This window comes from Dendrobates tinctorius, unplaced genomic scaffold, assembly GCF_039654945.1.
Source record: "Dendrobates tinctorius isolate UK_male_01 unplaced genomic scaffold, ASM3965494v1 ptg000090l, whole genome shotgun sequence".
NCBI classification, from domain to species: domain Eukaryota; kingdom Metazoa; phylum Chordata; class Amphibia; order Anura; family Dendrobatidae; genus Dendrobates; species Dendrobates tinctorius.
Window position 1 is genome coordinate 8565531 of NW_027361758.1, and position 27485 is coordinate 8593015.

Below are 27485 nucleotides of genomic sequence, written 5' to 3' on the forward strand. Positions count from 1 at the left end.
CATCATCTGCTCTTATGCTGCATTTATAAAATGCACAGTACCACTTCTCCTGACCTGTATACTGGGAGTAATTCTCATTATCTGCTCTTATGCTGCATATATAAAATGCACTGTACCACTTCTCCTGACCTGTATACTGGGAGTAATTCTCATTATCAACTGTTACTCTGAATACATACACACTGCACAGAACCACTTCTCCTGACCTGTATACTGGGAGTAATTCTCATTATCTGCTCTTATGCTGCATATATAAAATGCACTGTACCACTTCTCCTGACCTGTATACTGGGAGTAATTCTCATCATCTGCTCTTATGCTGCATATATAAAATGCACTGTTCCACTTCTCCTGACCTGTATACTGGGAGTAGTTCTCATCATCTGCTCTTATGCTGCATATATAAAATACACTGTACCACTTCTCCTGACCTGTATACTGGGAGTAATTCTCATCATCTGCTCTTATGCTGCATTTATAAAATGCACAGTACCACTTCTCCTGACCTGTATACTGGGAGTAATTCTCATTATCTGCTCTTATGCTGCATATATAAAATGCACTGTACCACTTCTCCTGACCTGTATACTGGGAGTAATTCTCATTATCAACTGTTACTCTGAATACATACACACTGCACAGAACCACTTCTCCTGACCTGTATACTGGGAGTAATTCTCATTATCTGCTCTTATGCTGCATATATAAAATGCACTGTTCCACTTCTCCTGACCTGTATACTGGGAGTAGTTCTCATCATCTGCTCTTATGCTGCATATATAAAATGCACTGTACCACTTCTCCTGACCTGTATACTGGGAGTAGTTCTCATTATCTGCTCTTATGCTGCATATATAAAATGCACTGTACCACTTCTCCTGACCTGTATACTGGGAGTAATTCTCATTATCAACTGTTACTCTGAATACATACACACTGCACAGAACCACTTCTCTTGTCTATATACTGGATATAATTCTCAGCATCTGCTCTTCTTCTGGACATCTTATGGGGTGTAGTATTTATCATGGTCCGTGAGAAATGTGTGTCAAAATTGCAGACCATTCATTAATTTTGGTACTGTTGTCTCCCCCCCAAAAAAATTGAATAGTAGGTTGCCAATTCTGCAACACTGTGTACTGACTTCTCTAATGCACAGAAACAAACACTAATGAACAAAGCATCAGGCTATCAAGACATCAACAGATATACTCACCAACATCATGTATGAACCTCTCAATTTTAGACTGCATGCCCCAGTAACGAAATTCCACTTTACACAGCTTATAGGCACACATAATTGGGCATCTCCCAAGGTTATTCCTATGTTCCTCAATCCAGTCTTCACACAAGGGGCCTCTTTTAGTCTTGACAGATTTATACACTTTAGGGTCCTCTTCGGGCTTATATTCATGTGGGGGGATTGGATCTTTAACAATATCAATAGGATCTGTAAAATAAACAAGAGTAGAATAAAAAAAGATTAAACAATTATATGAATTTGAAGACCTTAGAATTTACATGCATGTACAGAATTTTCTTGATAAACAGATGTGTAGGCATTTGAAACGGCCTGATAATCAAAACTGCTTAAAAAAAGGTTTTATAGGACTTTAATTTTCTTGACCTATATTAAAAACCACCCATCAATATCATATTGTTGGAGATTTGACTTCTGGCATCCACACTAGTCAGCAGGTTGAAGAGTCTGTGGCACTTTGGTTTACCGGGAACAGCCATGTACATTTTTTTTTAAACTGTAAATTTTTATTAACCCCTTCACCCCCAAGGGTGGTTTGCACGTTCATGACCGGGCCAATTTTTACAATTCTGACCACTGTACCTTTATGAGGTCATAACTCTCGAACGCTTCCATGGATACCGGTGATTCTGACATTGTTTTCTCGTGACATATTGTACTTCATGTTTGTGGTAACATTTCGTTCAAATAACTTGCGTTTATTTGTGAGAAAAATGGAAATTTGGCGAAAATTTTGAAAATTTCGCAATTTTCCAACTTTGAATTTTTATGCCCTTAAATCACAGAGATACGGCACACAAAAAACTTGATAACTAACATTTCCCACATGTTTACTTTACCTCAGCACAATTTTGGAACCAAAATTTTTTTTTGTTAGGAAGTTATAAGGGTTAAAAGTTGACCAGCGATTTCTCATTTTTACAACACCATTTTATTTTTAGGACCACATCACATTTGAAGCCACTTTGAGGGGTCTATATGATAGAAAATACCCAAAAGTGACACCATTCTAAAAACTGCACCCCTTAAGGTGCTCAAAACCACATTCAAGAAGTTTATTAACCCTTTAGGTGCGTCACAGGAATTTTTTTGAATATTTAAAAAAAAATGAACATCTAACTTTTTTTCATAAAAAAAATACTTCAGGTTCAATTTTTTTTATTTTACCAAGGGTAACAGGAGAAATTGAACTGCAAAAGTTATTGTGCAATTTGTCCTGAGTACGCAGATACCTGATATGTGGGGGGGAACGACTGTTTCGGCGCATGGCAGAGCTCAGAATGGAAGGAGCGCCGTTTGACTTTTTCAATGCAAAATTGGCTGGAATTCAGATTGGACGCCATGTCACGTTTGGAGAGTCCCTGATGTACCTAAACAGTGGAAACCCCCTACAAGTGACCCCATTTTGGAAACTAGACCCCCCAAGGAACTTATCTAGATATGTGGTGAGAACTTTGAACCCACAAGGGCTTTACAGAAGTTTATAACGTACAGTGGTACAATTAAAAAATCATATTTTTTCCACAAAAATGATCTTTTCACCCCAATTTTTATTTTCCCAAGGGTAGCAGGACCCTAAAAGTTATTGTGCAATTTGTCCTGAGTACGCTGATACCCCACATGTGGGGGTAAACCACTATTTGGGCGCATGGCAGAGCTCGGAAGGGAAGCAGCGCCATTTGACGTTTTTGGCTGGAATTGAGATCGGACACCATGTCGCGTTTGGAAAACCCCTGATGTACCAAAACAGTGGAAACCCCCCACAAATGACACCATTTTGGAAACTAGACCCCCTAAGGAACTTATCTAGATGTGTGGTGAGAACTTTGAACCCCCATGGGCTTCACAGAAGTTTATAACATAAAGCCATACAATTAAAAAATCATATTTTTTCCACAAAAATGATCTTTTCACCCTCAATTCTTATTTTTCCAAGGGTAACAGGACCCTAAAAGTTATTGTGCAATTTGTCCTGAGTACGCTGATACCCCACATGTGGGGGTAAACCACTATTTGGGCGCATGGCAGAGCTCGGAAGGGAAGCAGCGCCATTTGACGTTTTTGGCTGGAATTGAGATCGGACACCATGTCGCGTTTGGAAAACTCCTGATGTACCAAAACAGTGGAACCCCCCACAAATGACACCATTTTGGAAACTAGACCCCCTAAGGAACTTATCTAGATGTGTGGTGAGCACTTTGACCCCCCCAGTGCTTCACAGAAGTTTACAACGCCCGGGCGTGAAAATAAAAAATTCGTATTTTTTCCACAAACATGATCTTTTAGTCACCATTTTTTTATTTTCCCAAGGGTACCAGGAGAAATTGGACCCCAAAAGTTGTTGTCCAATTTGTCCTGAGTATGCTGATACCCCATATGTGGGAGAAAACTACTGTATGGGCACATGTCGGGGCTCGGAAGGGAAGTAGTGACGTTTTGGAATGCAGACTTTGATGGAATGGTCTGCGGGTGTCATGTTGCCTTTGGAGAGCCCCTAATGTACCTAAACAGTGGAAACCCCCCACAAATGACACCATTTTGTAAACTAGACCACCCAAGGAACTTATCTAGATGTGTGGTGAGCACTTTGACCCCCCCAGTGCTTCACAGAAGTTTACAACGCCCGGGCGTGAAAATAAAAAATTCGTATTTTTTCCACAAACATGATCTTTTAGTCACCATTTTTTTATTTTCCCAAGGGTACCAGGAGAAATTGGACCCCAAAAGTTGTTGTCCAATTTGTCCTGAGTACGCTGCTACCCCATATGTGGGAGAAAACTACTGTATGGGCACACGTCGGGGCTCGGAAGGGAAGTAGTGACGTTTTGGAATGCAGACTTTGATGGAATGGTCTGCGGGTGTCATGTTGCCTTTGGAGAGCCCCTAATGTACCTAAACAGTGGAAACCCCCCACAAATGACACCATTTTGTAAACTAGACCCCAAGGAACTTATCTAGATGTGTGGTGAGCACTTTGATCCCCCCAGTGCTTCACAGAAGTTTACAACGCCCGGGCGTGAAAATAAAAACGTATTTTTTCCACAAACATGATCTTTTAGTCACCATTTTTTTATTTTCCCAAGGGTACCAGGAGAAATTGGACCCCAAAAGTTGTTGTCCAATTTGTCCTGAGTACGCTGCTACCCCATATGTGGGAGAAAACTACTGTATGGGCACACGTCGGGGCTCGGAAGGGAAGTAGTGACGTTTTGGAATGCAGACTTTGATGGAATGGTCTGCGGGTGTTATGTTGCCTTTGGAGAGCCCCTAATGTACCTAAACAGTGGAAACCCCCCACAAATGACACCATTTTGTAAACTAGACCCCCCAAGGAACTTATCTAGATGTGTGGTGAGCACTTTGACCCCCCAGTGCTTCACAGAAGTTTACAACGCCTGGGCGTGAAAATAAAAAATTCGTATTTTTTCCACAAACATGATCTTTTAGTCACCATTTTTTTATTTTCCCAAGGGTACCAGGAGAAATTGGACCCCAAAAGTTGTTGTCCAATTTGTCCTGAGTACGCTGCTACCCCATATGTGGGAGAAAACTACTGTATGGGCACACGTCGGGGCTCGGAAGGGAAGTAGTGACGTTTTGGAACGCAGACTTTGATGGAATGGTCTGCGGGTGTCATGTTGCCTTTGGAGAGCCCCTAATGTACCTAAACAGTGGAAACCCCCCACAAATGACACCATTTTGTAAACTAGACCCCCTAAGGAACTTATCTATATGTGAGGTGAGCACTTTGACCCCCCAGTGCTTCACAGAAGTTTACAACGCCCAGGCGTGAAAATAAAAAATTCGTATTTTTTCCACAAACATGATCTTTTAGTCACCATTTTTTTATTTTCCCAAGGGTACCAGGAGAAATTGGACCCCAAAAGTTGTTGTCCAATTTGTCCTGAGTACGCTGCTACCCCATATGTGGGAGAAAACTACTGTATGGGCACACGTCGGGGCTCGGAAGGGAAGTAGTGACGTTTTGGAATGCAGACTTTGATGGAATGGTCTGCGGGTGTCATGTTGCCTTTGGAGAGCCCCTAATGTACCTAAACAGTGGAAACCCCCCACAAATGACACCATTTTGTAAACTAGACCCCCTAAGGAACTTATCTATATGTGAGGTGAGCACTTTGACCCCCCAGTGCTTCACAGAAGTTTACAACGCCCGGGCGTGAAAATAAAAAATTCGTATTTTTTCCACAAACATGATCTTTTAGTCACCATTTTTTTATTTTCCCAAGGGTACCAGGAGAAATTGGACCCCAAAAGTTGTTGTCCAATTTGTCCTGAGTACACTGACACCCCATATGTGGGAGAAAACTACTGTATGGACACACGTCGGGGCTCGGAAGGGAAGCAGTGACGTTTTGGAATGCAGACTTTGATGGAATGGTCTGCGGGTGTCATGTGCGTTTGGAGAGCCCCTGATGTACCTAAACTATTGAAACTCCCCACAAGTGACCCCATTTTGGACACTAGACCCCCCACGGAACTTATCTAGATGTGTGGTGAGCACTTTGAACCCCCAAGTGCTTCACAGAAGTTTATAACACTCGGATGTGAAAATAAAAAAATCATTTTTTTCCACAAAAATGATATTTTTGCCCCCAATTTTTTATTTTCCTAATGGTAACAGGAGAAATTGGACCCCAAAAATTGTTTTGCAATTTGTCCTGAGTAGGCTGCTACCCTACATGTGGGGGTAAAACACTGTTTGGGCGCATAGCAGAGCTTGGAAGGGAAGGAGCACCATTTGACTTTTTCAACTCAGAATTGGCTGGAATTGAGATCAGACGCCATGTTGCATTTGGAGAGCCCCTGATGTGCCCAAACAGTGGAAACCCCCAATTCTAACTCCAACCCGAACCCCAACACGCCCCTAACCCTAGCCCTAACCCTAGCCCTACCCCAACCCTACCCCAACACACCCCTAGCCCTAACCCTAGCCCTAACCCTAATGGAAAAATGGAAATAAATACATTTTTTTTATTTTATTATTTTTCCCTAACTAAGGGGGTGATAACGGGGGGTTTGATTTACTATTTATGGCGGTTTTTATGTTTGGCGGCTGTCGCACGCTAAAAGACGCTTTTTATTGTAAAAATAGTTTTTGCATCACCACATATTGAGAGCTATAATTTTTCCTTATTTTGACCCACCGAGTCATGTGAGGTCTTATTTTTTGCGGGACGAGTTGACGTTTTTATTGGTACCATTTTCGGGCACGTGAAATTTTTTGATCGCTTTTTATTCCGATTTTTGGGACGCAGAATGAACAAAAACCAGCGTTTCATGAATTTCTTTTGGGAGGGGTGCGTTTACACCGTTCCGCGTGTGGTAAAATTGATAAAGCGGTTTTATTCTTCGGGTCAGTACGGTTACAGCGATACCTCATTTAGGTCGTTTTTTTATGTTTTTGTCGGTTTTATGCAATGAAAACTATTTTATATAAAAAATAATTATTTTTGCATCGCTTTATTCTGCGAGTTATAACTTTTTTATTTTTTCGCTGATGATGCTGTGTGGCGGCTTGTTTTTTGCGGGACAAGATGACGTTTTCAGCGGTACCATGGATATTTATATGCGTCTTTTTGATCGCGCGTTATTGCACTTTTTGTTTGGCGGTATGATAATAAATCATTATTTTTTGCTTCGTTTTTTATTTTTATTTTTTAAGGGGTTCGCTAAAGGGGTTAACTAATGGGACAGTTTTATAGGGCAGGTCGTTACGGACGCGGCGATACCTAATATGTGTACTTTTATTGTTTTTTTTTTTATTATTTTCAAAAAATGAATTTATTGGGGACTATTTTTTTTTTTTTTTACTAATTTATTTGGCGATTTTTTTTAATTTATTTTTACACTTTTTTTTTATTTTTTTTTTACTTTATTACATAGTCCCAGGTGGGACATCACTGTCCTGTGACAGATCGCTGATCTGTCACATCACAGATCACTGTGACAGATCAGCAATCTGTCACAGGCAGTGCACAAGGCTTCCTCATGCCTGCGCTTTGCAGGCACTGAGGAAGCCAGCTTCCCCAGGCCCCCGAAGGCCCCCGTCGCCATCTTGGATTCGGGGGCCTGGAGGAAAGGAGCCCCCCGCAGCAGCGCTGCACATTGCGCTGCCGTGGGGGGCTCAGGGAAGCACGGAGGGAGCCCCCTCCCTGCCGATGCTTCCCTTTAACCCCCGGTACACCGCGATCATGTTTGATCGCGGTGTGCAAGGGGTTAACGTGTCGGGGGCGGTCCGTGACTGCCCCTGACACGTAGTGCCAGGTGTCAGCTGTGATAATCAGCTGACACCCGGCCGCGATCAGCGGCGCTCACCACGTGGGCGCCGCTGATCGCGGTAGACGTACTATCCCGTCCCCGGTCATACGGGCCCGGGTACCGTGGACGGGATAGTACGTCTCATGTCAGGAAGGGGTTAAAGTTTTTCAAAAATTTTAACATATGAACATAAATCAAATCAAGCAATTACATTCAAAGAAATAAGAGATTGGCAAAGCAGTGTGGAGAATTATAAAGGGAGAATCGCTTGGAAAAGTGATTGACAGGTTGGTCTCTTGCCTATGCAGCATCAATAGTAAAAGATAAAATGTTAAAAATAAAAAAAATAAAAATAGGGATATACTCACCTTCTGTCGGTCCCTGGATTTCTCCCGGCCCTCAGCGACGCTGCCGGCAAGCTCTGTTCCCAAGGATGCATTGCGAGCATCATCTCAGAAGACGTAGCGGTCTCGCGACCGTGACGTCATCTGGGGTGATTCCGCAATGCATCCCTGGGAACGGAAGATGCTGGCATCGCCGCATCCACCGCTGATAACTCCGGAGGCGGACAGAAGGCGAGTTATATCCCGATATTTTATTTTAATTCTATTTTTACAGGGATATGGTACCCAGGGCATGCAGGAGAGTCTCCTCTCCTCCAGACCCTGGGTAACATCCACACAAGTGAGCGTTTCAATGCAATCCTATGGGTGCGGAATTGCCGCGATTCCGCAGATTTAATGGACATGCTGCGGATCTTACCGCGATGCGATTCCGCAGCGTTAAAATCCGCAGCATGGGCACAGCGATTGCGGAATCCCATAGAATTGCATGGGAATGCATTTTTAAGCGTTTCCGCTGTGGCAAAAACGCGTCGGAAACGCTTAAAAAACGCAACGTGGGCACACAGCCTTAGAAATATCCAGCAATAATCAAACAATGATAAATAAAAAACAAAAGCAGGTTGTCATGAACATAACCACATATAGACGGACAAAAAGACAGGACACACACATCAAGGAAGGGAAGAAGAGGGAAGAGTAGAAAGTCTGAAAAGAGGGGGACCAAGTGATTAATGACCTAATCGTTTCTCTGAGCCCAGAAGTAATCCCACAGTGCCCAAACGGAATCAAAACTTTCCACTCACGCATTCAAAAGAGTCATCATATATTCCATTCTTCGAAAGTCATTGATTCTATATAATAAGTGCTGATGTGAAGGAGGAGAGGTCCGCTTCCAGTTAAGGGCGATCAGACACCTAACCGCTGTAAGAATGTGTAATAACATCTTAGCTGAATTTTTTCCCCATCAGCCATGTACATCTTGCATTGCCTACAACATGATCTTGCAGGTCACTGATGCTTAGTGCCAAATAAGACAAAGGGAAGGAGTTGCAGTATCAAGCACAGTCACTACAAAACAAACGGAGCTATTCCTGATAAATAAAGCAGGGAACACAAACCTCTCCCAATCATAACACCTTAAATAAGCTGATTGATGGGAGTTGGACACCTCATAAGGGGAAGTTGATTTCTGACTTCCTCTTCATGTTCAATTTGCATGAAAGTGGAGACAGTACAGTGACGCCAGCACTCTTTGGGCGCTGGAGTCACGTGTCAGAACAACCACATGGTAGCCCTGGGGACAGCGAGTGCTGACACAGCGGGAATGGCGCCGGCATGGGAGGAGAGTATAAGCTTTTTAATTTTATCGGTACCATGCGTGGGGTATGAGAAGGGGTTGTTCTAGTAATGGACAACCCCTTTAATGACCAGGCCAAATTTTTTAAATCTGACTAGTGTCACTTCATGTGGTAATAACTCTGGAATGTATCCCAGTGATTCTGAGACTGTTTTTTCGTGACACATTGTACTATAGATTCATGCTAAATTTAGGTGATATGTTTTGCGTTTCTTCGTGAAAATATCAGAATTTTGTCAAGCTTTCAAACTTTATATCCTTAAACCAATTAATCATGCTGTACAAAATAATTAACAAATAACATCTGCCATATGTCTGCTTAACATATGCATCATTTGTCAAACGCCATTTTCTTCTGAGCGCACTAATACGCCACATCTGGTCAGAACCTCTGTTTGGACAAATGCATGAGCTTGAAAGGAGTACCATTTGAATTTTGGAACACAAATTTGGCTGAAATGGAATTGATTGAAGGCGTCGCCTTTACAGGTTCCCTAAGGCATCAGAAAACTCCCACAAGTGACTCCATTTTAGAAGCTACATACTTCAAGGAGTTTATCCATGGGTTTAGTGAGCATTGTGAACTCACATGTACTACACAATTAGCATTTAACATTACATGAATTAACATTAGGTTCTCATATTGAAAATTTTCATTTTCTTCACGGAAATGTTGCTTTAGTCCCAAATTTTTTTCTATTCCAAGAGGTAACATGAAAAAGTGGACCTCAAAGTTTGTTACCCACTTTTTTCTGAGCGTGGCGATACCACACATGTAATCAAAACATGGATTTTTGTGAGTACTCACCGTAAAATCCTTTTCTCCGAGACGCTCATTGGGGGACACAGAGACTGTGGGTGTGTGCTACTGCCGTCTGGAGGCCGACACTAAGTATACAAAAAACAAGTTAGCTCCTCCTCCGCCGCATACACCCTGGCCCCGATAGCGGGCGGAAACCAGTTTAGTGCAAAAGCAGTAGGAGAACATCCAAAAATTAGCCTTAACGCAGAAAATCATATGTCTGAAAAAGGACCACCCTACATTAAATAAGGAATTATACTAATTAAATAAACAAGAGCCAACTGGCTATCAGGGTGGGTGCTGTGTCCCCCAATGAGCGTCTCGGAGAAAAGGATTTTACGGTGAGTACTCACAAAAATCCATGTTTCTCCTTCATCTCATTGGGGGACACAGAGACTGTGGGACGTCCTAAAGCAGTCCCTGGGTGGGAGGACAACTCACCGATCCAAGCCGCATGCCCTCCTGTCTAAAGGTGTGCCACTGCTGCTTGGAGAATTTACCTACCCAGACTCGCATCCGACGAGGCCTGAGTATGCACATTGTAATGCTTACAAAAAGAGTGCAGGCTGGACCAGGTTGCTACTTTGCATACCTGCTCTGCCGAAGCCTGGTGCCGAAGCGCCCACTGCCCGAGTAGAGTGCGCCCCTATCCCTGTTGGAATCGGTGCGCCTCTAATACGGTAAGCCTCCTGAATAGTTAGGCGAATCCATCTGGCTATGGTTGATCGTGAGGCTGCGAGACCCTTCCTGCGCCCTTCCGGAATCACAAACAACGAGTCCGTCTGGCGAAAAGGTGCTGTCCTTGACACGTACCTCCTGAGAGCTCTTACCAGATCTAAAGAGTGGAGCGCCCTTTCCACTCTGTGTACTGGCGCTGAACAAAACGAAGGCAGAACAATGTCCTCATTAATATGGAAAGAGGACACGACCTTCGGCAGAAAAGGCGGCGGTGGTCTAAGGACTACTTTATCCTTAAAAAAGGTCAGAAAAGGAGCTCTGCAGGATAATGCTCCTAACTCCGAGACCCGCCTAATGGAAGTTATGGCTACCAAGAATACCACCTTCCTGGAGAGATATGAAAATGAAATTTCCTGTAATGGTTCAAACGGGGCTTCCTGTAGGACACCCAGGACCAGGTTAAGGTCCCAGGCGTCTATAGGTGCTCTATAGGGGGGCACCAAATGAGAAACCCCCTGAATGAACGTCCTGACCTGCATATTGGTAGCGATCTTTCGCTGAAAAAGGACCGACAAGGCCAAAATCTGCCTCCTAAGGGAACTTGGCGCCAACCCTGCGTCCAGGCCGGACTGCAGAAAAGCCAGGATGTTGGGGACCGAAAAGGATAATGGCGCAACCCCGTGTTCTCGACACCAATGAAAGAAAACCTTCCAAGAGTTATGATAAATTTTCGCCGAGGCCGGCTTCCGGGCGCTAACCATTGTCGCAACCACTTCACGCCCAAATCCCGCCTGGGTCAGAATCCAAGATTCAACGGCCATGCCGTCAAACACAGGGCCCCTAAGTTCGGGTGGCAGATCGGCCCCTGAGACAGTAAGTCTGGCCGTTCCAGTAGACGCCAAGGCACGTCTGCGAGGAGCTGCACTAGATCCACGTACCATACTCGACGGGGCCAGTCCGGGGCCAGCAGAATTGCCGGGACCCCCTCTGTCTTGATCTTTCTGATGACCCTTGGGAGAAGCGGCAGTGGGGGAAACAGGTATGGGAGCCGAAACTGGCTCCACGGTAGGACCAACGCATCCACCGCGATCGCTCGCGGGTCCTGAGACCGAGCGACAAACGTGCTCACCTTGGTGTTCTCCCTGGACGCCATCAGATCCACGTCTGGAGTCCCCCACCGTTGGCAAATCTGCTGGAAGATCTCGGGGTGAAGGGACCATTCCCCGGCCGCAACGCCCTGTCGGCTTAGGAAATCTGCTGCCCAATTTTCCACACCTGGTATGTGAACTGCTGAGATTACCGAGTGGTGCCTCTTGGCCCAACGGAGCACATGCTTTATCTCTCGCATGGTTGCCCTGCTGCGCGTGCCTCCCTGGTGATTCACGTACGCCACTGCCGTGGCGTTGTCTGACTGACCTCGGACTGGACGTCCTGCTAGCAAGTGCTGAAAACGCTGCAGCGCCAACCGCACCGCTCGAATCTCCAACAGGTTGATCGGAAGACGAGCCTCCTGAGGCGACCATTGCCCCTGGGCCGTGTGATGCCGGAAGATTGCCCCCCAGCCTAAAAGACTTGCATCGGTCGTGATCACCAACCAATGATCTGGGGGAAAAGGCTTCCCCTGTCGAAGAGAGGAGTCGTGTGTCCACCACTGCAGCGCCCGTCGAACCTGAGAGGGCAACCTGCACTGATGATCGAGGGAGAACGGACTCCCGTCCCAAGCCACTAAGAGAGCATGCTGCAGGGGACGGAGATGAAATTGAGCAAACGGAATTGCTTCCATCGCCGCCACCATCCTTCCTAGAACCCTCATCCCGAACCGGATAGTGTGAGGGCCCGGTTGTTGAACACTTCGGACTCCCTGCCGGAGCGCCCGAGCCTTGTCCTGAGGGAGAATTACCAACCCTCGGGAAGTGTCGAAAATCATCCCCAGGAATAAAATCCTCTGAGCTGGGGTAAGGGAAGATTTCTTCCCGTTGATCAACCATCCTAGGCGAGATAGGGTATCCAGTGTGATGCTCACATTCTCCTTGCATGCCCGAAAGGACGGCCCCTTTACTAAGAGGCCGTCTAAGTACGGCAAAACCACTATGCCCCGAGAATGTAGAACGGCCATGACGACCGCCATCACTTTCGTGAATATCCTGGGTGCCATGGCCAACCCGAAAGGTAGGGCCACAAACTGAAAATGCCGGCCCTCGATTGCAAACCGAAGGAACCTTTGATGCGGGGGAAAAATAGGGATGTGCAGGTAGGCATCCTGGACATCGATCGAGGCCAAATATTCTCCGTGCTCCATGGACGATATGACCGACCGGAGAGATTCCATGCGAAAACGCCTGACCCTGATGAACCTGTTCAGGAGCTTTAAGTCCAGAACCGGCCTTACTGTTCCATCCTTCTTGGGGACTGCGAACAGATTGGAACAAAATCCTTGGGCCTTCTCCCACTCTGGTACAGGGACAATGACCCTGTTGCGCCGCAACACCTCGATGGCCCCTAGTAATGCCTCTGCCCGGGATTCCGTTTTGGGAAGCCGGGAAAGAAAAAATCGTCTTGGCGGATCTTTGACAAACTCTATTTTGTACCCGGAACACACTAATTCTGCCACCCATGTGTCGCGCACCACCGCGACCCAGACGCGGCAGAATCTGCGCAGACGTCCGCCTACTCTGCTGTCCTCGGGTACTGGATGCCTCGAGTCATTTCGCTGAGGGCTTCTGGGACCTGGCCCCCCTTGATCTGGGCGGGCGGCCCCGCATCCTACCCAGCGGGTTGGTTCTATACGTGACCTGACGCTCCGTGTCTTGGTTATAGCAAGCTGGGGTGGAGGTACTGGCCGCTGCCATCCACCCGGGGGTGCGAAATGCTCGAAAGCGCGCCTGAGGTTGACGAAAAGGCGACCTAATCTTCTGCTGTGGAAGGAAGCTGCTTTTTCCCCCTGTAGCATCTGAAATGAGCTTGTCTAATTTCTCCCCAAATAGCCGATTACCCTGAAAAGGCAGGGAAGTCAAAGACTTCTTAGAAATAGAATCAGCCCGCCATAACCTTAACCACAAGGCTCTCCTAATGGCGATTGCATTTGCTGCCGCTACAGCCGCGCCATTAGCCGCATCCAAGGATGCATTAATTAAATAGTCACCCGCCATCGCGATCTGACTTGCTATCTCTGCCACTTCTGTCGGCAAATCTCTATCCTGTAGGACCTTGTTTAAAGAATCTGACCATGACATCATGGCTTTGGCTACCCATGTTGCCGCAAAAGAAGGAAAGAGCGCTGATCCCGATGCTTCATACACCGAGCGAGCTAAACCTTCTATGAGTCGATCCGTGGGGTACTTAATGGAAGAAACGCTAGGTACTGACAACAAGGACCTTGAAGCTAGGCGTGACACTGGGGGATCCACTACCGGAGATTCCGCCCATTTTTTACAAAATTCCGATGCGAACGATATCTCGTTTCCAGCGTTTTTTGTCCTGAAAAACGTTTGTCTGGACGTTCCCTATGCCGCTGCACTATATCCTCGAACTCAGGATGAGTGCTAAATACTCTATGTGGTCTCCTGGTCTTCTTAAAGGATACCTTATGACCTGCGGTTAGGGAGACATCATCGTCAATACCCAGAGTCTGATTGACTGCTTCAATATGACTGTCTACCGTTTCCCGGTACCCCGGGGCATCCAGGTCCAAGGACTCTTCCCAGTCATCACCTGAACTCTGTTCGCTCCCAGAAAATGGTGACGGTGAGCGAGATGCCGCACTCACGGATGCTGAGGCACCGGAGGGGCCAGGAGACGCAGTACGGGCTCTTTTCCTGTGCGTCTGCCTAGAGAGTGTGCGGCCCCTGCAGGCCGGAGGCTCTTGTGAGGTGGATAACCCCCCCAAACAGGCGAGCCGTCATCTCTACCCCTATCCGGGGCCTGAAGGGTCTCAATCGCCTTCGTGAGCGAAACCATGGACCGAGAGAGTGATAACGCCCATTCTGGGGGATCCAGACCCCTGGGCTCTGTCGCAGGGGAGGGCTCCTGGGCGCGTTCGGAGTCGCAGGCTTCACATAACTTAATAGTTTGCGCTCGTGGGAACATCACCCCACAGGAAACGCATGCGGCATAAAGGAACGTGTGAGTTTTTCCTTTCCCAGACATACTGCTGGCGTCGGCCCACACACAAAAAAATCCCTTAAAGGCTTGGGGGGGGGGGGGTAGGCGGAGGGGGAGGAGGGTACTGTGTAGTGCCTTAGGGTACGTGCACATGCTGCGGAATCCGCTGCGGATTAATCCGCAGGGATTTTGCAAAAACCGCAGATAATCCGCAGGTCAAAAGACCTGCGGATTATCTGCGGTTTTGCCTGCGGTTTGGTCCTGCGGATTCACTATCTCCACAATGGTGGAGATAGGAACCCGCAGCGGTTTCCGCAGAAAGAATTGACATGCAATTCTTTCTGCGGATTCAAAACCGCAGCAAATCCGCGCGGATTTTTCCGCAGCGTCGGCACAGCGGTTTTTTTTTACCATTCATTTGAATGGTACTGTACACCGCAGCTAAAACTGCTGCGGGTCCGCAGCGGCCAAAACCGCTGCGGAAACGCAGCGGAATCCGCAGCGTGTGCACACAGCCTTAGTGTGGCTCCGGGACGGGGTCGCACTTACCCGCTCCTGCGCGTCTCTCCCCCTGCTTCAGTTCGCGCCTCACTCCTGGTAAGCTGCGATTCCTCTGTGATCGCGGCATACCCTGCCTTGCCGCCGGGGCCTCAATTTAATCCGGCGCCCGCCCTGGAGATGGGGGGCGATGCCGGAAATGACATCACGCGCAGGGCGGCGCTTCCGCCCGCGGCCCAGGCCGAAGCCGCGGGCTAAATTTAGAGGCAGTCTGCCCGACCGCTACCCCGGCCGACGATGGGGGGCGGCGCCGGAAATGACGTGCGCCCAGGGCGGCACTTCCGCCCGCGGCCCAGGCCGAAGCCGCGGGCTAAATTTAGAAGCGATCCGCCCGACCGCTACCCTGGCCGCCTGCCTCCCCATGCCCGGCTGACGGGGGACGGCGCCGGAAATGACGTGCGCCCAGGGCGGCGCTTCCGCCCGCGGCCCAGGCCGAAGCCGCGGGCTAAATTTAGAAGCGGTCCGCCCGACCGCTACCCCGGCCGCCCCTGCCTCCCCATGCCCGGCTGACGACGGGGGGCGGCGCCGGAGATGACATGCGCCCAGTGCGGCGCTTGGCTAAATTAGAGGCGGTCCGCCCGCCTGCGGCAGACCGCTACCTCGGCCATCCGGCTGCAGCTCCCCACAATCTCCCGGACCATGCCAATACCCGGAGGGAGGTGAACCAGGTTAGAGGGGGGGAGGGAAAGGTGGATGGGGGGGAGGGAAAGGGGAAAGCGTGCCTTTCCGAAAACGCTGCCCAGGGCCCTCCACTCGCTCCAGCACATACCTGAGGTACTCTGTTTAAGACGGTGCAGGCACCCTAGCTCCGACCTCCTTGCCGGGGCAAGGAGAGGGACCGTCTGCCGCCATGCAGCACCGCCGTCATGCGTTGGTGGAGTCATGGGGGCCGCACAGACTAGTCTTGTGCCTCTGTGCAAGCCCATGGTTTCAATACCTAGGGGTGGACAGGGCTAAGTGTGGCCTAATGTCCCACGTCGCGGGAGAGGAAACGTGGAGGGACACTCGCACGTGGTCGCCCGTTGCTGGTTTGGGGAAATCGGATCCTTTCAATAGGATGCGTTGCCCCTGTCTTATCTTCATAAAACAAAAAAACAAGAAAAAAATAGATGTCTGGGGAAAAGTCCCAGATATGTCCCTCGGTGCGGGAAAGGATACGCGGAGGCGATACTCAACGCGTGCTCGCCCGTTGTTGGTTTGGGGAGATCGGACCCTTTCTATAGGATCCGTCGCCCCTGTCTCATCTTCATGGTAAACTAGAAAAAAATAGTCTGGAGAGATCCAGACTGCGTGTGCCTCCATAAGACACTAAGCAAAAACTGGTTTCCGCCCGCTATCGGGGCGAGGGTGTATGCGGCGGAGGAGGAGCTAACTTGTTTTTTGTATACTTAGTGTCGGCCTCCAGACGGCAGTAGCACACACCCACAGTCTCTGTGTCCCCCAATGAGACGAAGGAGAAAAGTTCTGTTTGGACACATGGCAGGGGTCAGAACAAAAAAACAAAAGTGATCCCATTGTAGAAAATGCACCTCTAAGTTAATTTACCTATGGCTGCAGTGACTAGTTTGTAACATCTTAGAGCAAAGAAGAGTGGGTGTATAGACGCCACCAAGCACCAAGGACAGACATGGAACGATACTTGTAACATGTCAAGAAGTGTAATAAACTTAGTGTAATAAAGTGCAGGTAAAATTAAATGCAGTAACATACAAACAAAATACATTTAATGGAATAATAATAAACATAATATTGAAACAGAGAAATATAACCAACAAGGTCAGCAACCCATAAAGGGATAGATTAATATAAGATCTATATTTGGCTACTTTTCATATAAATGTGGCCCTATAATACTTTCCTTCTGATTATCCATACACTTTATATAAGCATAGGTTCCAGGTCTATTTTTATACAGCTTTGTGGTTTGAGGCATAATTTGTTTCTGTGCAATGGGATCATTTGTACTTTCTGTTTTTACTTGGTTTAGACATTTTCAGTGTGCTTTTTTGCATGTATATTAATAAAGCTTACTACACTTCTTGACATATTACAAGTCTCGTTCAATTTCTATCCTTGGGCCTTGGTGCCGTCTATACACCCACTCTTCTTTGTTCTCACACAGGACTCCTTAATATAACAAGGGGCTCAGAAGGAGAGGGCATTTGGATTTGGGAGCACAGATTCCACTGGATTTTGAGTGTGGGGGAGCCGAATCACTTTTCCAGAGTCTTTGTTCTACTAGTAACGTGGGACCCCGAATATTTCCAGTAATAGATGACGGATCTGAGTGGGGGCTGGTTATGTGCGGGATAAATTAGGGTTTTTATTGCTAACATTTTGAAGTACATAACATTTTTTGATTGCGTCCAGTATAAGCCTGGTAACAAATTCTTGTGTTCTACACTGAGCACTTACGTTGAGGTTTCCATGTAAATCTAAAAAAATGCGATTCAGGGACAGGCTGCTCCCATCAGTATTTGTGTCATTAGAGACACAGTGCTCACACATACACTGCACCAAATCTGCTGCTGTGTGAAGACATGTGACACAGAGCTGTCTCATTCACACAGCAGAGGCTTTGTCACACAACAGATTACATCAGTGACTGCCATCCCCTGTGCAGATTAGAAGCTGCAGACCCCCATCACTGGCCATCATACAGTCTGTTCTCACTGCTGCCAGCAGCCTGGGACAGTGAGGGAAGGAATTACTGATAATGATTTATGTATTGCAATCATGGAGGGGCCCAGAATACAGGACGATTTTCCCTCCTCACTAGTTTCACTTTCCATAGAACACTGTTCAGCGTGTGTCTGGGGAGGAGCAGCTGCTCTCTGCAGTGAGGCTGCTAGAGGGGGAGGATTTGTTACTGTGTGAGGAGGGCTTCTTCATGTGGACGGGGAGGGCCTGTAGCTATGGAGGGTGGGGTTGTTGCTATAGAGAGCATGTTTGGAGTAGAGTAGGAGGTTACGACTAGTTCTCATATCAATGCCATAACACCCCCCCCTTGGACGTTCTGTTCAGAATATCTAGAAAACCGTGCAAACTAGTGACAGAAAGTAAATTACTTATTGTCATAATTCTGCAGCCCAGATATGTACTCAGATTATGCGAAAAGCCCAGACAACCCCTTTAAAGTCCCTGTCAAGAACTGGTTAAAGAGGATAGTTGGAGGCTGATAAAGTGCTCTTACTACTTTATAGGGGTAAATCCTGATGCCAGGTTTCCTTTAAAGAAATCTGGGCTAAGGCCTCTTTCACACATCAGTTTTTTGCCATCAGTCACAATCTGTTGCTTTGTTAAAAAAAAACGGATCCAGCAAATGATTGTGCTGGATCCATTTTCTTTCTCATAGACTTGTATTAGCGATGGATTGTGACGGATGGCCACTCGTTTCATCCGTCTTCTGATGGATCCGTTGGAAAATCTTTGTCCGTCGGCCGGAGACAACGGACAAAGTAACGTTTTTTGTATACGTCGAAAAGTCGGACAGCGACAGATCCAGCGCCATCCGTCATTGGCTATAATGGAAGCCCCTATGGGTGCAGGATCCATCGCTGTCCGTCAAAAAACAGAATCCAGCAACGGATTCCGTCTTTTAAAACTGAGCATGCCTAGAATAATTTTTCTTTCTTTATTTTAACCCCTGCGGCTGCTTTTTCCATTCTGGCACAAAAAAATCTCTCTCTCCCGAAGTCGGCTGGTGGCCCCTGGACAACTACTTGGGCATCAGCGATTTGGAGCCAAGAAAATCACTCGTAGACAGCTGCGGACATGGAGCAGTATTCTAAAGTAAATTAAAGTCTATTTAGTGGGATGTTTTTTTATTTGTGCTGTACTCACATTTATTTTCATTTTCTATTCAACTGAAGAATGTTGAGTTTTAAAACAGAAAATACAAAAAAGTTAGTGTATAATTGTATAAAAAATTACATTGCAGTAAATGTAAGAACCATCATAGTGTTTACATATATAAGGTGCATGTTAGAGTGCAAAAAATTATATCCAACCGTACCTACAATCATTGATACAGCTAGATTAGCAATGATTAAAAGATGTGAAACACCTATATGATATTTAAAGTGCATAAACATTATAAATCACCTGGAACACTCAGACCTATACAACATGTTGTAGTTCCACCATAACAGCGTTTTCAGAGCACAACTGAGCATGTCAGTAATCAGATACACCCAAAACATTCATACCAATGACTGTGCATAATATACTGCAATGTAATTTTTTATACACTTTAATTATGATTTATATTTAACCCCTTAATGTCCACTGACGTGCAGAGTCCATCATGGCAGGAGGTAACTTCCAGCAACATGACGAACTCTGCACGTCATGGCTTTGAACTGCCACAGTGCCGACAACTGTATATGACAGCTGACAGTCACGGCAAGGGGTGCAGGGACACTTGCAGTCGGTCCCTGCACCCCAAGCGCTGTGATTGGTCAGTCAATCTGACTGACCAAATACAGCAGCGATCGGTCAGGAGAGGCTAAAATGTCAGCATCTCCTGCTCGATGATCAGTGCCAGGAGCTCAGCGCTGCAGTGGCTGAGCGTCCTGCACTGACAGCTGGGAGCGGCGCCCCCGCTGTAAACCCCCTCACTGCTGCGATCGAGCGCGATCGCAGCGTTCAGGGGGGAGGCAGAGGGTAGGGGGCTCCCTCTGCCTCAGGTCGGCATCCCCGCAATGTAATCACGGGGCCCGACCTGTGCTATGATGACCCGGAGGTTGTCATGACACCTCCGGGTCATACAGCTACGGAGAGCTGGTGAGACCATCTCAGCAGCTCTCAGCATAGGCATATTACATTACAATGCTGGAGCACTGCTATGTAATATACCGAAAGTGGAAGTCCCATGATGTAACAAAGTAAAAAAAACAAACATTTTAAAAAAATATATATAAAAAAATATTAAAAAATAATTAAAATAATTCCCTAAAAATACACATTTTTATGTAAAAAAAAAATAAAACAAAAAAAATACACGTTTGGTATTGCCATGTCCGAAAAATTCCGATCTATAAAAATGTCACCCTAGTTAACCCCTTCAGTGAACGCCATACAAAACCCCACAAAAAAGTTGCAAATTATACTTTTTCCAAGCGGTATCATCATACTGCTTGGAAAAAGTGCAATAACACGCGATGAAAAAGATGGATATAAATAAACATGGTACCGCTAAAAACTTAATCTTGTCCCGCAAAAAAACAAGCCACGATACAGAACCATCAGCGAAAAAATAAAAAAAGTTATAGCTCGCAGAATAAAGCGATGCAAAAATAATTATTTTTTCTATAAAAGTTTATATTGTGTAAAAAACGCCAAAACATAAAAAAAGATATAAATGAGGTATCGCTGTAATCGTAGTGACCCGAAGAATAAAGCTGCCATACAAATTTTACCACACGCGGAACAGAGTAAAAAAAAAATTCCTGAATTGCTGGTTTTTGTTCATTCTGCCTCCACAAAAATCGGAATAGAAAGCGATCAAAACATGTTATGTACCCGAAAATGGTACCAATAAAAACGTCAACTCGTCCCGCAAAAATCAAGCCTGCACATGACTCTGTCGGCCGGAATATGGAAAAAATTATAGCTCATTAAAAATCATTTTTGTTGAAAAAAATAAGATTTTTTTATTTTCATGGCTCTACGTTATAAACTTCTGTGAAGCACTGGGGGGTTCAAAGTGCTCACCACAAATCTAGATAAGGTCCTTGGGGACGTCTAGTTTCCAAAATGGGGTCACTTGTGGGGGGTTTCTACTGTCTGGCACATCAAGGGCTCTGCAAACGCAACATGACGCCCACAGACCATTCCATCAAAGTCTGCATTCCAAATCGGCGCTCCTTCCCTTCCGAGCTCTGCCATGCGCCCAAACAGTGGATCCACCCCACATATGGGGTATCAGCGTACTCAGGACAAATTGCACAACAACTTTTGGGGTCCTTTTACCCTTGGGATAATACAAATTGGGGATGAAAAGATCATTTTTGTGGAAAAAATATGATTTTTTAATTTTACGGCTCTGCGTTATAACCTTCTGTGAAGCACTTGGGGTTCAAAGTGCTCACCACACATCTAGATAAGTTCCTTGGGGGGTCTAGTTTCCAAAATGGGGTCACTTATGGGGGGTTTCCACTGTTTAGGTACATCAGGAGCTCTGACCACTGCCGTGCGCCTAAAGATTGGTCTTCCTCCACACATGGGGTATCGGTGTACTCAGGAGAAATTGCACAACTAATATTGTGGTTTATTTTCTCCTGATACCCTTGATAAAATAAAAAAAAAAATTGTGTCTGAAGAAAAATTTTGGGGGAAAAAAGTAAAATGTTAATTTTTTCCTTCCACATTGCTTCAATTCTTGTGAAGTACCTAAAGGGTTAATAAACTTATTGAATGTGGTTTTGAACTCCTTGAGGGGTGCAGTTTTTAGAATGGTGTCACTTTTGGTTATTTTCTGTCATATTCACCCCTCAAAGTGACTTCCAATGTGAGGTGGTCCCTAAAAAATGGTTTTGTAAATTTTGTTGTAAAAATGAGAAATCGCTGGTCAACTTTTAACCCTTATAACTTCCTAACAAAAAAAAAAATTTGGTTCCAAAATTGGGCTGATGTAAAGTAGACATGTGGAAAATGTTATTTAGTAACTATTTTTTGTGACATATCTCTGATTTAAGGGCATAAAAATTGCTAAATCTTAAAATTTTTCGCCATATTTCCATTTTTGTCATAAATAAACGCAAGTCATATCGAAGAAATTTTACCACTAACATGAAGTACAATATGCCACGAAAAAACAATGTCAGAATCAGCAGGATCCGTTGAAGCGTTCCAGAGTTATAAGCAGATAAAGTGACAGTGGTCCAATTTGAAAATTTAGGCCTGGTCCTTAACCTACAAAATGGCTTGGTCGTTAAGGGGTTAATGTATGCTAATTTTTGTATATTGGTAAATTGAAGAGATATGTATAAAAAGTGCACTATTCTATGGTAACACTGTGCTTGACAAAGACCGTGCAGTGAGGTCGAAACGTTGCACCACTTGGTGCTGGATTAAAGTCCACAATTTTTCCTTGAACCGGAGAGCTGCCTGATTTTTTTCCATTTATATTTTGCGTTGAACAACCGCATCACTCAGGAAGTAATGCACCCAAAATCTGCTCAAGCTTGTCTTTATTATATATATATATATATATATATATATATATATATATATATATATATACACACACACACCCTGTTTCCCCGAAAATAAGACACCGGCTTATATTAATTTTTGCTCCGAAAGTTGCACCATGTCTTATTTTCGGGGGGGGGGGGGGGGGGGGGGGGGTGTGGTGTCTTATTTTCATGAGAAACATTCCAGCACGCTCTACCCTTACATAAGGAACGTTCTGTAGCGTAAAACCAGTAGTCAGACATATAGACCGTTCAGCAGAAAAGCAGACAACAAGTCAAAGTAACACACTACGGTATGGTACTGTAATTGCCTGACTCCCACACAGGGCCACAAAACATAAGGGCTCTAAAATGGCTCCCACACACTTTCTGGACACTGTACCGCTACCGTAACAATCACCCACAGCAGTTCCTTTACCGTAGCAGCCCCATCATCCCATTGCAGCCCTCATCATCCCTTTACAGTCCCCAATACAGCACCCCCATCATTCCATTACAGCCCCCATCATTCTACAGTACAGTATTGCAGCCTCCGATTATCCCACTGCAGCCTCCCATCATCCCAGTATCCCACTGCAGCCTCCCATTATCACAGTATCCCACTGCAGCCTCCCATGTGTGTACAGTACACACACACACACCCTTACACAGACACACACACCCATACACAGACACACACTTTCACTTTCTTACTGGTTTCCTCTGCGGTGCTGCTTTCAGTGCTTTGGTGGTGCAGGAGCCCTGGGCCAATCAGGGCACAGGAGCCCTGGGCCAATTACAGCCCAGGAACAATCAGAGGCTATGGATGACGTCAGCTGGCCCATGGTTCCTGCGCTGTGATTGGCGCAGGGCTCATGGGCAGAGATCGGGACACAGCTCCGAGGCTGTGATTAACTCCTGCGAACAGCAGGACACAACTGCATGCCCCATGCACAGAACAAGGTATGCCTTATTTTCGGCGGGGGGGGGTGCCTTATATTAGCAGGCACAGTGCTCCCCCTAGCATGCCTTACTTTCAGGGGGCGCCCTATTTACGGGGAAACAGGGTGTATATATAGCTTTCCACACTGCGCAGGACATATAGGGCCACAGTCACACGTTTAGTATTTGTTCAGTAATTTACATCAGTATTTGTAAGCCAAAACCAGAAGTGGTGACGTGTTTCTATTATACTTTTCTTCTGATTGTTCCACTCCTGCTTTTAGCTTACAAATACGGATATAAAATACTGCATGTGTGAATGTGACCTAACAGCAAATTTTCAGGAATCTAACATATCTCTACTTATAAAGCTTAATGAATATTCAGAACCACTTGAAACATTGCCTATTTGAAAGATAGAACCCATGCGCTACAATTACTTAATAAAATACAATGGCGCGATCATTATATTTTAGGTACTCTGGATATTACATCACTCTACACGGTGATTGAGCATGATAGCGGATGTGAAGCAGCTACACATTTTTTAAATAAATCTGCAATACTCCCTAAGGAACAAATTGAGTTTGTAAGGGAATGTATGTTTTTTATTTTAACCCACAACTACTTTAAATTTGAGGCGCACTACTACACCCAGAAATGGGGAACTGCAATGGGGACTAGGTTCGCGCCAAGTTACGCTAACCTGTATGTAGGCAAATGGGAAGAGAACAGTATCTACCCATGGGGCAAGTTGCACACAAACCTGTTCCACTGGTAATATTGGTGATGTGATATTTATTTGGTAAGGTGGCCCACAGTCACATAATGAGTTTTTAATTCAGATTAATAAAAATGAATATTTTTTAAAATTCACTTCTACCAACAGTACTCATACTATTAACTTTTTAGATTTAAATATATTTATAGAGGATCTTACTATACAAACCCGTACTTTCCAGAAACCCACAGATTCGAATAGCTACACTACCGTTCAAAAGTTTGGGGTCACCCAGACAATTTTGTGTTTTCCATGAAAACTCATACTTTTATTGCCAAATGAATTTAAAATCTAGTCCAGACATTGACAAGGTTAAAAAAAAAAGATTTTTATTTGAAATAATTTTCTCCTTCAAACCTTGCTTTCGTTAAAGAATGCTTCCTTTGCAGCAATTACAGCATTGCAAACCTTTTGCATTCTAGAAGTTAATTTGCTGAGGTAATCAGGAGAAATTTCACCCCATGCTTCCAGAAACCCCTCCCACAAGTTGGTTTGGCTTGATGGGCATTTTTTGCGTACCATACGGTCAAGCTGCTCCCACAACAGCTCAATGGGGTTGAGATCTGGTGACTGTGCTGGCCACTCCATTACAGATAGAATACCAGCTTGCACAACTTGGAGGTGTGCTTTGGGTCATCGTCCTGTTGTAGGATGAAATTGGCTCCAATCAAGTGCTGTCTACAGGGTATGGCATGGTGTTGCAAAATGGAGTGATAGCCTTCCTTATTCAAAATCCCTTTTACCTTGAACAAATCTCCCACTTTACCAGCACCAAAGCAATCCCAGACCATCAAATTACCTCCACCATGCTTGACAGATGGTGTCAGGCACTCTTCCAGCATCTTTTTAGTTGTTCTGCATCTCAAAAATATTCTTGTGTAATCCAAACACCTCAAACTTGGATTTGTCTGTACATAACACTTTTTTCCAATCTTCCTCTGTCCAATGTCTGTGTTCTTTTGCCCATATTAATCTTTTCATTTTATAAGCCAGTCTCAGATATGGCTTTTTCTTTGCAACTCTGCCCTGAAAGCCAGCATCCCGGAGTCGCCTTTTCACTATAGACGTTGACACTGGCGATTTTGCGTGTACTATTTAATGAAGCTGTCAGTTGAGGACCTGTGAAGCATCAATTTCTCAAACTACAGACTCTAATGTACTTGTCTTGTTGCTCAGTTGTGCAGCGGGGGCCTCCCACTTCTCTTTCTACTCTGGTTAGAGCCTGTTTGTGCTCTCCCCTGAAGGGAGTAGTACACTCCGTTGTAGGAAATCTTCAGTTTCTTGGCAATTTCTCGCATGGAATAGCCTTCATTTCTAAGAACAAGAATAGGCTGTCGAGTTTCACATGAAAGTTCTTTTTTTCTGGCCATTTTGAGAGTTTAATGGAACCAACAAATGTAATGCTCCAGATTCTCAACTAGCTCAAAGGAAGGTCAGGTTTATAACTTCTCTAATCAGCCAAACTGTTTTCAGCTGAGCTAACATACTTGCACAAGGGTTTTGAAGGGTATTCTAACCATCCATTAGCCTTCTTAAACAGTTAGCAAACACAAAGTATAAGAACACTGGAGTGATGGTTGTTGGAAGTGGGCCTCTATACACCTTTGAAGATATTGTATTACAAACCATACTTTGCAGCTAGAATAGTCATTTACCACATTAACAATGTATAGAGTGTATTTCCGAATCATTTAATGTTAGCTTCATTGGAAAAAACTGTGCTTTTCTTTCAAAAATAAGGACATTTCTAAGTGACCCTAAAATTTTGAACGGTAGTGTATATTCCAGTCGACAGTTGTCATTTGCCCAGCTGGCTGTTGAATGTCCCTAAGAGTCAATTTGTGAGGATCAACCGTAACTGCTCCAAAAATCAAGATTTTAATAAAGAGGCAGAAGCTTTGACAATTAAATTTTTGGAAAAGGGGTACGAGAAATATATGCTGGTCACAGCAAGGAAATCTGTGGAGACTAAACCCCTCAAGATTTCCTTAATGGAAATAATAAAATAAAGAACAATAAAATAAATAATCCAAATGATTTTGTCCCCATTATTACTGAATATAACTCCCAATCCCGCATATTAATAGTAAGAAAACATGGGGACATATTAAGAGATGATAAACCCTTAGGCGAGCAAATTCCCGCATTCCCTAGGATTGTCTACAAAAAAGCCTGTAACCTAGGAAATATTATTGCCCCTAAAGTCCAAATAAATCCCCGAAAAAAAACTTCATTTTTTCAGAATAATTTGTTAGGTTTTTTCCCTGTTGCAAATACAGAATGTGCCAGCAAACACATCCAGAAAAACAATTGGCAATTAGTAAAGGAGATAGAGAATTTACTATTCAGGATTTTATCACGTGCACTACCTCTGGTGTTATATACTGTATACAATTAAATGCCCTTGCAATAAACTATATTGTAGGGCGTACCAAACGCCAGCTAAATGGTAGAATTAACGAACATATCAGAAACATAAAGAACAAATTTTCTGGTCACCCTTTATCCAAACATTTTGTGGAACAGCACACAGGCTCTGTGCACATGGAGATTGTCAAACAACATTTGCGACGGGGGAATTATATTAAATTAATGTCACAAGCAGATGGATTTTTACATTTTACATTGGACACTCTAATCCCTAGGGGGCTGAATAGTGAAGTTGAACTGTTTGGTTTCTATTAACCCCCACCAGCCCAATACCAACGAGACTATTTAAAGCACCCTCACCAATAAGTAGGACCATCCCTGAAACAGGAAACCGGAGTGTCTGAAACGCGTTGGAGGGAAAATTGGTCCTCTACAAGCCTCGTACCAGCCACCACGTATCACGTGGACATCACATGCATACTGACGTCACACAGGTCCAGCACGTGCCGCTACAGCGAGATTGCAGGTCTTGAACAAAGTGACCGCATCCACGCCGACTGCTAGAGCAGGTGCACGGAGTAGCTGTCATCGGCTAGGACAGCACTCCCATCTCTCAATCAATTACCCAGACTGCTACGTCTTTATGAAACATTCCATCATCGCTCTATCAAGTCCAGCAGCGGATCATCACACCTACCAAATAAACGGTAACCTACCTTCTCTTTTCTAATAATTGACCTGGAAACAACTACTAACACTTGTAATTGTAGGGTACGGTACTCCTTGGCAGTGCTTGTCTGCAAGTCTGATTGTGTGGGCTATAATCTAACACCA

At 45.1% G+C, this 27485-nt stretch overlaps 1 protein-coding gene across 13 annotated transcripts in view; it reads right to left on the bottom strand.

The window, feature by feature from the left end:
• The window catches only part of PITPNM2 (phosphatidylinositol transfer protein membrane associated 2), a 525412-nt gene that overhangs the window by 175503 nt on the left and 322424 nt on the right, over positions 1–27485 (bottom strand). For all 13 annotated transcript variants that reach the window (XM_073586075.1, XM_073586064.1, XM_073586063.1 and 10 more), the window contains one exon: positions 1217–1450. In XM_073586075.1, the coding sequence (XP_073442176.1) occupies positions 1217–1450 (234 nt within the window). The remainder of the gene's footprint in view (positions 1–1216; positions 1451–27485) is intronic.